Source organism: Amborella trichopoda, chromosome 12 (genome assembly GCF_054954075.1).
Source record: "Amborella trichopoda isolate Santa Cruz 75 chromosome 12, AtrichopodaSantaCruz75HAP2 v2.0, whole genome shotgun sequence".
NCBI classification, from domain to species: Eukaryota; Viridiplantae; Streptophyta; class Magnoliopsida; order Amborellales; family Amborellaceae; genus Amborella; species Amborella trichopoda.
Window position 1 is genome coordinate 30,459,924 of NC_142347.1, and position 13,960 is coordinate 30,473,883.

General features: G+C 35.7%; 1 protein-coding gene across 10 annotated transcripts in view; it reads left to right on the forward strand.

Moving 5' to 3' along the window:
- The window catches only part of DCL4 (dicer-like 4), a 109,246-nt gene that overhangs the window by 80,067 nt on the left and 15,219 nt on the right, over positions 1–13,960 (forward strand). For all 10 annotated transcript variants that reach the window (XR_016045708.1, XR_002281705.2, XR_016045709.1 and 7 more), the window contains 2 exons: positions 12,795–13,000; positions 13,153–13,362. Coding sequence is in view for 7 of the 10 variants with exons in the window: in XM_011626763.3 (XP_011625065.1) it covers positions 12,795–13,000; positions 13,153–13,362 (416 nt within the window). In the remaining 3 variants the exon portion in view is untranslated. The remainder of the gene's footprint in view (positions 1–12,794; positions 13,001–13,152; positions 13,363–13,960) is intronic.

Here is a 13,960-nt window from a genome sequence, read left to right on the forward strand (position 1 = left end):
CGGCAATGCCAACCTCAGTCCCTCTAGACCACACTCCTACTGGAGTTCTTTCTTCCACTATAACAAAATTGGTTATATGCTCTCATAAGGCCTTTAAATGGCCACAAAAGGCCAACAAGAAAGATGTATACTGCTTTCTCTGTAATTGTAAACCCATAATAAACTCATAGCTCCAGGGAAAACCCATGGACATTTGACCCCCTTTCCATTTCATTGTCCAAATTACAACATTTGTCCTTTCTCTTTCCTGATGACTCCATCTAAATGGAATTTGAGATGGTACATTTGACCTACTTGTGAGGTGAGAGAGAGATTCAAGGGAGGTTGAGAGAGTGTAAGAAAGAAATTCACTGGTGATGAAGAGAGAGGGGGGACTTTTCTGTGTTTTGGATGACGGATCATTGGAAAAAAGGAAAAAGGATAAGTTTCATCATTGGACTATGAAAAAGGTAGGGACAGGGTTACAAATCCTTTTCTTTTAACTTGATGGGGGTCCATGGGCTTTCTTTGGACTTGAGGATTTATTTGGGATAATTATAGGAAGGGGGGTATATGTCCTTTTTCCCCAGAAGTTCGTTTTTACCTCAAAATTTGAGGACCTAAATATAGATTTTAAGAAATTTTGCGAGATTGAAAGAAATTTGAGGTTTGGGAAATCATCCCAAATATCACTCTTGTATTATTGGAAGTATTTTGAAACATCAATTGGGGTTATAAAAGGACTTTTTTGGGTGATGTAGAGTTTGAAATCCATCCAAAATATCAAGGATCGAAGATCAGCAACAAAGAGTAGTGAAATGTCTCCATATTTGAGATTTCTTCCTTATTTTGAAATATCCTTTTTGGGTTCTAATAAGTGTGGGGTTTGGAATGATGCCCAGAAAAATGACAAGAACATAGTACGATGTCAAATTTTGTTGTAATGGTATAATTACGGGTATTATTAGGTTAAAGAAGCACCTAGCTGGTATTAGGAGGAGATGTTTCCCCATGTGAGGAAGTACCAATTGAAACTAGGAAGGAGATTCTTGGCTCATTGGATATCCTAAGAAGGCATCAAAGGAGACAAGCATGCCAGAGTTGAGGACTGGGGTAAATATTTTTGGTGATAGTGAAGAGGATAGAGATGGAAGGTAAATTAACGTTGTGGTTCCTCTCAAAGTTCTAAGGAAGAATTGTGTTTAAGAAGCCGCTTATTGATGCAGGAAAATAAATAAAGGTGGCAAAAACAATTCAATAAACCATCAAAACAGGTCAGATTTGAAGGGATCTAGCTTTCCTTGCACAAAGAGATGACTCCAAAACCCAAGATAGGGCTTGCTATTACCATTTGCACCCTGTTTTTAATATTCACGCCTTGAAAGTATTAGAAACCCTAAAACCCAGGCCTTTTTATTACATTACAAAAAAATCCAAGGCTACTACTACTTAAGTTAAAACATTATAAAAATCCGGCATGTCCCTTCACTAAAATTAAAACATAAAAGGTCCCTAAATGGACTCTAACTTTAATTAAACACTGGAAATCACTAAAAAACTGTAAAAAATAGCAATAAATTAAAAATAACCTCCTTCAAAAAATCGGCTTCCCCCTCCTTAAAAACAACAACAGACTAAATGATGCGTTTGATAGAGTGAGAGAGAGATAACCAAAACTTTCAGAAATGATGAGAGAATCTATGGTCCAATATGAGAGATATATATTAAAATGGGATATGGAACTTCATCGACCATTGCATGCAGCTCTATACCATTTGAACCTAAAATTCTTTTATGCTAACATGGATATTGAGTGGACAGATACAATTATGGAAGGTTTTAATCGTATCTTGAGAGGCTTGTCCACGATGAGGATATCTAGGATAGGATATTTGATAAGTTGATTTTATATAAATGTACATTAGATACATGTGCATTAAAATAATTTCTTTAAAGTTTCAAGTTTCAACTTTCATTATGTATATATGATCTTATGCAGTTATAGAGATAGAATTGATTAAAGAAATTGTAGACAATTTGCAGTGCTATGGTTGAGCCAAAATGGAAGCAGTGCTTGCTCGCCCTTTTTCATGTGTATGATTGTGTAACCCCTGGATATAAAAACGGATAAAGTAATAATATACAGAAAATGGCTTATGAACTTCAATTAAAATAAGTGTAAAGAGGAGACATGAAAATGGTTTGGATCCTCCCGAGCTCAATTAGGCAAGCTCTCTAAGACCGTAGGGCTTATATCATGCCAGGGGAAGCTCCTACACTTTTAATGGTTTAAAGTTTACAAATGCACTAAGTTTTTGAAATTTCTTCACAAAAAGTTGATTTTTACCTCTTCTATAGTTGCAATATGGTTTTTTCTACTTCCTCAAATGTCTCTATGCATAATTTCACTCGATCCATGACCTCGAGGGTGATATTTGACTATGAAAAGTAATATTCCCGTTAAATAAGAAACCTAGTCGGCAAAACATCGAGAGAACATGTCATGGTTAATTTTGAGCACCATCATTAGTAAAACATAAGAGATAGATGTTTGATGATCCAAATGTCTAAAGATCATTTAAATACATAGTGAATTAGCATAGCCAACTTAGTATGCTTGATGATCTCCACCATCGATTGTCAAAATAAGCAAGGTTAACAACACGTTACCTCTCTAAATATCTTCGTAGAGGTGCCCCATGGCAAACTTGTTATCAGCACGTACCAATTTTAACATTGCCACTATAGAATTTGTGTCAACCATTTTCTCCTGGCTTCTATCCTAGATTGTCTTGCTAGAAATTATGCCTTAAACTGGCTATGCAATTTGTGTCCTGGAGATTGTTGGGGTTTTGTGGCCTTTAAGGCCCATGACTGTAGAGTTTCATAGGTGCAGGATTCATGAAATAAAAAAATTACACATGACGGATGCATTCCCAGAAGCTGCAAAGGGATATGTATACATGTACATAGAGTCCCCCTTGCAATGTAGTGATATGTGAATATTACTTGCTTTTAAGAGGTAGTGATATGTGCATGTGACTTGCTTTTAAGGGGGAAACCTACAATCCACATCCCGGGACCATGGTTTTACTATTTATTGGCAAGTTTTGACGAGCTAATCATGAGCCACTGCATGAGACTGTGGGTCATGGGTTTCGTTTGGATGGTTTGAGAAGATAGTTGAGGATCATGCTTATCAGATCGGGTGGAGCACCTTGACAGTCACTTTTCTTGATGCATAGGGACTAATCTACTTTTAGAAATTGTGTTTCCTATTTTAGAAATGTGTGTGAATATTTTTGAAATTTTTTGGAATTTGTAAAATCATTGTCGGCAATAAAAACCTAAGAAAGGGCATTTTGATAATTTCTATTTGTTGTTGGGTGTGAGTGGGACTCACGTAGGGGCCCACAAGAAGTGGGCTGTGGGTCCCACTAGGGGCATGTGGCCCCATATGCTGATCACGTCCCCCTTTTATTTCAAAATTGTGTTGTTTTTTTTTTTTTTTTTTTAAAGAAGAGTTTTTATTAGAGGAAATCTTGAGAAAATCTTTGAGAAATATTTTGTGGCATATTTTGTGTTTCGAAAATATTCTTTTAGTCTTTGCATTTGATCAAATCTTTTTGAGTTTGAATTCCTACATTCTTTTGTGACACTAACGTGGCATGCCCTAAGAGTCCCAAACGGTTATAGAAAACCCTACATCTAGCCTTTGCTCTCTAAACCCCATATTTGAAAACGGTATGCTTCTCGACTCAGAGGATTCAGTGGAGCCATTAGATCAAAGTGTGTCATCAATCAGGTAATCTGATGTGAGGTGTATCAAGTCCTAAGGGGGTGACCCTAGGCAAAAGTCGAGCGAGTCTTCCTTGCTGTTCTCAGTTCATTTTCGGTCATTATTTTTTAATTTATTACAATTTCCATGAACATTATTTGTATTGGAATTCCACCTTGCCACTTCTTTCAGAGATAGGGACACTCAACAACTTGTCTAAGGTGACTACCCTCCTGAGCTCAGATTGCAAGTTCAAAATGGTGCAAAGTGGTGATCTCAGGGCTAATCAGGTCCTTCCATCAGTTTACTACCTCATCAAATGAAGGACGCTAGAGTGGTTTTATATGTACTCCGTGATCGTCGCCCCTGCTTCCGCGTTGTCTTTCACGTTCTTGAGCTTTTCAATGTCCTCTTAACATCAGGTCAGTCTAGTGGGCAATAAAGGGGGTTCATAGCAAATGCTTCCTCTTACTCGTCAACTTCTTCTATGCAGCTACATAGTTCTTTGCATCATCACTACTGACTTGAATGACATTCTACTCTCCCACTTCCTCTAACCTCTCTATCCAACAAAGTTGGCTGTAGATTCAAATTCTTAATTATTCTTGTGATCTGTGCACTGCTATGCTAGATTGTCCCATGTGAGCTATACACCAAGAAATGAAGATAATCCTTCTGATCCTTCAAGACCCTCCAACTCAGCATGATCGAGACTCATGTTCTCAACCACGTCTGCTTATACTCGTCAATAAATCGCTCCTCTATCACCTCATTTAAGCAAGGTCTATTGAGCTCATATGCATTGCGGCCTTGACTTAGGCGCTGCCCTCACAATGCTAAAGGCCATTGGTGCATAATACTCATTGTCGATTGAGTTAAAGGGAATCTTCGCATCTATAAGTGACTTAGAAATTGCCTTGAACATGCCCTTCCTCAATGTCTTGATGAAGCTGGTTTGATGTTCATGTGCTCATACAGGAGCTTAGAAAAGGTATTGCTTGATTCGACCCTAAGAAAGCTGCAAAGGATCAGTGGAGTGATTGGGTGGAAGAGGTCTACTTTGTGCTCCTTGTCCCCTCTCCATCAAACTCGTGCTCTTAAATGAAGTAGGAGTACGTCCACCAGATCTTCTTTACTAGAGGTAGCGCCTAAGTATCACCTACCCCAATAGTGCTAGCTGCTGAGGACCTGTCCCCTATCTCCCTTTACTCTATACCAATAATGTAGATCCTCCAAGCTTGCTCTCATTGCAAGCTCCATATCAACTTGAAACTGCTCATCGTCTTCCTCCCCTCTAAAGGTGGGAATAGGCCAGGTTAGGTCTAGGTCGACCCCAACCTAGACCATACCGGACTAGGTCTAAGTTAGACATGGACCCTACCCGCACCTGGTCAAGTCCAAGTCAATTAGACCCTAACCTGACCCATGGATTGGGGCGAGTCTGGGTCTATAAATAAGATTATATTAAACATTATAAATTATTTGACGTATTTTATACCACAAACAATTTGGTGTTATTTATATGTAATTTTTACTAATATATTCGGGAAGGGTTGGCCTCGACCTTGACCTAATACAACCCGATTCGACATGATAAGATCCTTGCTGGACCAAGAACCGGACCCCGTCAGGTTAAGTCAAGTGGACCCATACCCAACTTGGACCTAGTCAGGTCGAGCACTACTTATTTTTCATCGCTCTCTCTCTCTCACCATATATATATATATATATATATATCATTGTTTTGGTAATCGTGTGCTATAAATACCGAAGCTGTTTCCATAAGGATATTTTCATACCATTCCCTGCATCTTTCATTCATATTGGGATGCATATGCTACCTTAAATATATGGCAGCTATTTTAGTCGAGTTTTTCTATTGGTCGTCATTTTCTATAATCAACAAAGGAATATATGCTGTTTCCAAATATGTGGTTTTAATATTAGGAATTTGAGTACTTATTGGTGTTTGAAGGGGAGATATATCAATATCTTGTATTTTCCTTCTTATTAAAGCGTTTGATGTTGATGGTGATGCCAGGGTTTTCCCCAGGCCAGGGATTATTTCCATCGATCGCTTTTGTTGATTCCGTTTGCCCTCCCTGCAAAAATTCTCGTGTTAAAACGTCAGGCAAATAATTAGTATTACCATTAATATGTTCTATAGTAAATTCAAAAGCAGAGAGAATACCTTGCCATCTTGCAAAGATTTGTTTTGAAATGAGATTTTTTACATCTTTCTGAAGAATATCCCTAGCTGCTTTACAGTTAGTTTGTATAAGGAATGATTTGTTAAGCAGATCACTCTGGAATTTTGTGATAGCATGGACAATAGCAAGTATCGCCCTTTTCACTGTTGAATAATTTTGTTGGGCCGGGTTCCAGGTTTTAGAAGTAAACCGGACCAATTGCTCTTGATTATTGATTCTCTGTTTTAATACCGCACCAAGTCCCTGTCCTGAGGCGTCTGTTTCTACTATTTTAAACGCTGTAGGACTGGATAGGGCTAAACATGGTAATTCTATAGAAATCTGAAATATAATTTAAACATCCAAGGAATCTTTGTAATTCAGTTTTTCCCTTTATTACATCTGGAAATTTAGATGCGAATTCTATTGCTCTATCAATGGGAATGATTCTTCCTTGAAAAATATTGTATCTTAGAAATCTTATTTTTGTTTGGCATAGATTTATCTTTTTTGCTGAAACTACTAAGCCAGCATTCTTTATCGCTTTGATAATTGTACTTAAATGTTTCCAATGTTGATCAATAGATTCGGAGAAAACAAGTACATCATCAATATAAACAATCATAAATTTAGAATAGGGCTTTAAAATTTCATTCATGATATTTTGAAATTTTGATGGTGCATTTTTTAATCCAAAGGGCATGACATTCCATTCAAATTGTCCAAATGGGACATTAAAAGCAGTTTTGTATTTGTCATTTTCAGCAATCTAGATTTGCCAGTAACCTGATTTAAGATCAATTTTGAGAACATACAGGCGTTAGCTAGTCTATCCAGAAGGTCTCTTTTATTTGGGATCGGATATCTGATCCATCTAAGAACTTTGTTGAGTGATTTATAATTTATAACCAACCTAGGAGCTCCTCTTTCTATTTCTGAGGCCTTTTTAACATAAAAGGCTGAGCAACTCCAAGGTGATGAACTTTTTTTGATAAGCTTTTTGTCTAGTAATTCTTTTATTTCCTTTTTACAGATCTCAAGTAGCTCATTGTTCATTTGAATAGGCCTTGCTTTAGTAGGAATTTTTTCCTCTCGAAAATCTGGTTCATAAGGAAGTTCAACAATATGTTGTTTTTTATCCTAGAAAGCATTAGGGATATCGGCGCATATGTTCTTTTCAATATCTATTTTTAGAGATTTAATTTTATTTTGTATCTCAGGAAGTAGTAATTTTTCTTTTATATTTTTATATTTTATTTCTTCTTTTAGATGGTAAAGAAATTTTTCTTTAGAAGAAATCTTATCCCTGATATTATTAATCTCATGGATTCTAGGCTTGTCAATAAAAGTGAATTTAACTTTATATCCTTCAATATTAGCTTCTATCCCTGTGTCATCAATTTTAATTGGATAGAGCATGTTTAAAAAGGGGGTTCTTAGAATAACAGGTTGACTTAAACCTCTTACCATTATGAAGGGGAATCTGAAACAAGCACCATTATTGCATACTGCAGTATCTGATAACTTGTAATTAATAAGCGTTTTACTATCATCGGCAGTATTTAATACTTGGGTAGTTTTGCTAAAGTATTTGTTGGTACTAACCCTTCATTTATGCAAGTCAGGTCAGCTCCTGAGTCTATCAAGGCAGTAGTTTGAAAATTGTATTCCTTTTATACTAAAAATTTGATGTTAGTAAACCATTTTTGGGTTATTGTTTTGTCGACCAGGTTTACAAATTTGCAATTCTGCACGTTTTCTAACGTATTCATATTAGCTGCAGAGGTCCCAGATCCTTCCTTTGTTTTAAGAAGGGTATCCTCCACTTCGGGTGGTAAAGGAATATCATATTCAGTTACCAGATTATCGAATTCTAATTCTAGGTTTTCATCTTCAATTTCTTCTTTAGGAGGTTTCTGGGTTAATTCTAGGATTTGAACCCTTGTTCTTAGAGTTATTAACTCGTTTCTTACCTCATTTATCTCATGTTTTAATTCAGAGATTGAGGGTTCTCTTTCAACCTGGGTTTTGTTTTGCACTCTTTTAAGGATATCATGAAAACTATAATCTTCTTTTGTCGGAACAAGAGAAGATTTTGCTTTTTCAGATGGAATTTTGGACATGTTGATATATGGAACTAAGGCTTCTTTTGTAAGAGTGTTAATACTTAACCCATTCATATCAAGGACTGCCTTGTAAAAATTACATTGGCAATTTTCTTCGTTTGGATTATTTTCATCATCAGTGTCTGAATCAGAACTACTAATGATGATATCTTCTCATCATTGATTTCTCCAATTAACATTTCATTTTTTGAATCAGAAGAATCAGAAGTTTCTTCTTTTATTTGGAGTATCTCAAATAATTGGTTTTTAAGACTATTATCTATTTCTAGAGAGTTAATTTTCTTTTTAACTCTACATTTATTTTTGTAATGGCCTACTTTGCCACAATTATAACAAACAGGAATTTTTCTTTTTCCCCTACTTTTAAAGGATGGTTTGTCTTGTAAAAATTTATTGGAAAATTTTTCTCTTTTCTTTGAAGATTGTTTAAATTTTTTCTTTTTGAAATTTTCATGCTTTTCTTTACGAAAGGGTTTTGAAGGGGGCAGGGTATTGTAACCAAACTGCTCACAACAATCTCCTAGCTCTTTTCTCCCTGTTATTCTCTGTTTTTCCCATTGTCTTCGAAGCTTTAAGTTTGTACATAATGCTAGACCTTCAGCTCAGATTTCGGCTGATAGTTCTCCTAGGGTATACAGAGAATAAGGAATAATTCCACCATGCTTATTTTTAAGCCTTGTTTTTACCTTTTCTGCAAAAAAGTGTGGTAGTCCAGCTACAAACTTTTCTTTCCAATGGTCTGATTTACTATCCTCTCTTGATAGTAATCTTGAGAAAAATACATCTTTATACCATTTATAATGAGTGAGTGTAGGACATCTTAGATTTGATAACAAATCTTTAGATCTTGCTGCCAACAAAGCAGTGCTTCCTATGAAATGGAGGATGATTGTATATATTAGTGTATTGACTGCATCTCCTTCTTGGATTATATTGTCTTGGCCAATTTCATTCTTGACTAGCCATTGTTTTGAGGCCATTCAATATTTGATTTTTTGATTCTTCATCCATATGAAAATCCCACCAACCTCTTAACCATTCTATAAATCCACATATTATGGCCTTGGCTATCTCGTGGTCTTGATTTCCACTCACCTTGCAGGCAGTGGCATACATAGTCATGTGTTTCATAAGATCTAAGATTTGATTTTCAGCCATGTCGTTATATTTCAGTTTACTATGGATTTCCCTGAATAGAAGACCGAGGTAGAGATTAGGTCTTCTTCTATTTGAAGATCTACTGGGGTTGGTCTAGGATAATACATTCTGGTTTGAGATACTGGTCTAATTTTTCTCCCATAATCAATTCTATTAACTTTTAAGCTTTCTGTTTTGAAAGCTTTTTCTGTATCAGAAATTTCTTGGTCAGGTTCCTTTTGTAGGACTTAAATGTCTCCTTCATTGGCTTAGAAGACTGACCTTTCTCCCTTTCATCGATTTTCAATTTGTCTAATCTCTTAACCAATTCATCTACTAATACCCTATTGTCTTCTCTTTTCTTTATTCCTTATAAGCTAATCTTTCATGTCTCAATAGTTGGAGGAGGTTTAATCAGAGCAGTTTCTTTTTGGTTACCAATTTTTTTATCTTCTGCAATTGGTTTTAAATTATTAACTGCATTTTCTATTCTTGTAGCTTGCTTTCCTATTGTTTGGAGGAAAACATTTGTATAATTATTTCGTTCAATAATATGTGGTATTCCTTCAAACTTGGCCATATTATGGTCAGCTTCTTTAGGTCCTATTTTAAAGGGTGAGGCTTTAACTTCAATTTTCTCCTCGAACTTTTCTTCCTTTAGTTGTAAGCTAGTCTCAAGGGGATGAATAGACTCAATTGTCTCTCCTTTCGTGGTTTGAAAAGTCTGTAAAGCTTTTTCAACTGTATTTATTTCAAATTTTGGAATTTTTATTCCATAGTCTTTAGCTATGTATTTTAACCATTTAAAGAATTTGACATTTGCCTTATGTTTTATCATGAACCTGTTAAATTTTAAATGGAAGGCATCCCGAAGAGGTTCTTTAAACTCTTTGAAGAACCATTCTCTTATTTGTCTATTTTCTTCAGAGAGGAAATCCTTTTTGGTCTATTCTTTATCAATTTTGAATTCTTCTTCCTTCTGTACCACACATATTTCAAAATCAAGATCATAAGGTGTCGGTTCTCTTAATTCAGAAGATTCCGGAGTGTCTACTCTGTTGACTGGTTGTTGCACTTGGTTTGGAGTTCTATTGAGTCTTTCAATAATAGTTCTCCTAAGAGTGGATATTCTTTCATATTCAGATTGTGGAACTGAAGAGGTTGAACTTCTAGGAGGATCTCTAGTATTTGAATTATCAATCTTTAGTGTAGTCCTTCTTGAAGTGGATTTCTATTTCTCCGTCAGTGTATTTTATTATTTGTTCTGGATCTTTATATATATATATATATATATATATATATATATATATATATATATATATATATATATATATATATATATATATATATATAATCTTATATACCTCTAACTCTCAACAATAAAAAAAATAGTCAAAGAGAATAAAGAAAAGCTTCTACCTATAAGATAGTAGATTATATTAAAAGTTGTCATATATACAAAATATAATGAAATATATTATATAATATATTATATTATTATAATAAATAAATAGTACATCTAATAGGATCCAGACCCAGACCCAGACCCAAGTCGGGTCGACCCCTCGTGTTGGGGGCTCAACCTGACCCACCCACCCCTACTACCCTCCTCCCCCCAGTAGCTCCATAGAATGAGATGGCATTCTCCTTTTATAATCTATCATTTGGCAGCCATTTTTCTCTTATTAGTTTTAAGAATCGCCGAAATCTGCTCCCTCACATTCCCTGGCACCTATTTACATGGTTTAACCTTGCCCCTTGCCCCTAAACCCCTCTAAATACTATTTAAACTAGTTAACACCACACCTATTCATCATCTGACAATATTTGTGGATAATTTCTTTTCTCTCAACAACTGGAATCCCTCTTTTTGGTGTGCTATGAACCCATACTGCCTTGCAAATTCTTCTCTAGGTTGTGACATATTGAACCTACACACACAAACATATGCACACACACATAGATACTTGCTTGAAATTTAAGGAAAAAAATTCCCTAAAATAGGAATAATTCATGGAAATATGGAATAAATATGGGGCACTAATAATAACACAAAGATATCTCAAAAGAAATTGAAAAAGATATCACACAAAAGAAAGGATAAAAAATTAGCCAAAATGGAATAAAATGAACCAATTTCTATAGAAAATGGATCCAAATCGAGAAAGACTATAGCTAAATGGCATTGGCATATAGATGCTCCAAAGGGAAAAAATTAAAAAACTTGTTCTTCTAGTTTTCTCCATTCAGGGTATTTCACAAAGATTTGATATAGAAATGAGAAGATCCAAATGGTTTACAGAAATTGGATCCAAATTGAGAGAGAATGGGCCAAAATGGTAGATCTCTGCTCAGAAGAGGGGAAGATTCTTGAATGCTAATCCTTTGAATTTTTAATTTTGTATTTAGATTGAAAAAATCTTCCATACAGATGTGGTGGAGCAATGACAGACAAACAAGACGGTTCAAATTTTAGAAGAACATGGATAAAAAATGAGAGAATGGGTAGAGCCATGGATTAGGGATCAAAAAGGGTAAAAAGCCATATCATTGAGAACCTGAGAAATGCCCAAGTTCTAAAGACAGGCGATTCTAAGTGCTTAGGTTCACTATGGTGAACTAGGTGATCCCTCTAAAACAAGTCCGAGTCTCGATTCCATAGAGGGCTTGGATAAGCTACTTATCAATCTCAATTTGGCTTGGGCATTCCGAGCCATCATTATCATCATCATCAGAGCCTTTTTCCAACTATTTGGGATCGGCTATACTAATTCTTGTCCACCATTTTGCTCTATCAAGAACCATACCTTAGTGAGGCCAGAAGTCCCCATATATTATCTCACTACTTCCAATCATGTCCTTTTGTGCCTTCCCCTTGTCCTTTTTGAGCCTTCCACTGGAACCAACTCGTATTTCTTAATAGGGGCTCTACTGGGTTTGCATTGCAAGGTCGGCCCATCTAAGTCTACTTTCTCTCATCTTATCCTCTATTGGAGCCACAACTAAGTTCTCCCGAAGTTATTCAATTCAAACTCTATCCCTTCTTGTCTTGCCCACACACTCAAACACATATTTAGGGAAATGCTTAGCCCATTTTTTAGGTGTATCTAGATACAGCTACTTAAGAACTAAAAAAAATTGATATAATTTTGGGCATATCTAATTTTAGATCTCTGGTGCACCAATTTTCTCTCTAATGCTCGCACATGTGCCCCCCCCCCGGGTGCCACTTTTTCAAGGTGTGAGAGAGAGAGAGAGAACTTTAAATTTCTTTAACTTCCACAGTTCTAGTGAATTCCTGAGTTTTCTTGTGCTCTAATTTTCTCATATTTATGTTCTTGTTGCAAACAGAGGTTACTTCCACCCTTTTTGAGAATGGTCACTTGTCAATTGCAAAGTAATAGTGGAACTTTTTCCAAAGGAAAGCGATTATTTCTGCGCATTTCTCAATTACAAAATAATAATTGAACTTATTCCAAAGGAGGAGGTTATACCATGGAACATTGTTGTTGCATTCAGTTTTTTATTCTAAACACTTAACTATTCTTCTATCATGTTTTTTGTACTCTTTCCTATTGTTGACAGAGGCAAGAGGATTGAAAGAGCACTTTGTGGAATTACCTCCTGAACTTTGTTCCTTAAAGATTATAAACTTTTCAAAAGACATTGGGAGTTCATTGTCTCTATTACCATCACTAATGCACCGGCTTGAAGGTTTACTTGTGGCAGTTGAGCTCAAAGAAAAATTATCAGCCTCATTTTCTGAAGGATCCCAGATAACTGCCCATCGTGTAATGCACTTCTCTGTTGATGTTCTTCACGAAGAAAAATTATGCTTCTTCATATCTATTCCATCCTCATTATATTTCATGATGCTTTGATAGTAGTTGTATCATTACAAGATATGGCGCTGAGACTGTTATATATGTTGGATCAAATGCAGGTCCTAGAAGCCATTACCTCAGAGAAATGCATGGAACGATTTTCCCTAGAAAGACTTGAAATTCTTGGTGATGCTTACCTCAAGTATGCTGTCAGTAGACACCTTTTTCTTTCGTGTAGAGGTTTTGATGAAGGCCAATTGACTAAGAAACGCTCAAGTATTGTGAACAATGCTCACTTATACAATCTTGCTATAAGAAGTAATTTGCAGGTACTATAGTTTTCCTAAGGCATTCTTCAATTTGTACATTATCCGAACCAAATAGATGTCTTCTTTTTTAATATCTCCATCTTTTTATTTTTGTGCTGATTGTAGTAGAATGGAATATCTTAGAGACAAGCATCTGCATAGGTTTGATCCCATGATGTCTTTAATTATTTAACAAAGATGACTATCTTCTGCTGCTATCAATGACTGCAATCTTTGGGCCGTCATTGTCATTAAATGCAGATCCATCATGTATAGGTTCGTATCTATGGGAGTGGATCCATCATGTATAGATTCGTATGTATGGGAGTGGATCCATCATGTATAGATTCGTATCTATGGGAGAGTCTTATAGAAGTCTTTGAAATCTCATTTGAGAAGTTGGAGTCAGACAATTATACTAGATGTAATAAGCATTACTGTGAACATCACTGACAATACTCTCTAAATTTCCTGGAATATTGAGGTATCTAGCTGCATAAATATGGTGAATATATTCAAAGTTAACATCTACTTTCTAGCCTTGTATATTAATCTTGTGAGAGCCACATATAGAATAGTCATAAGATTCTACTCTCACACGAGAGCATTTTGGAGATTA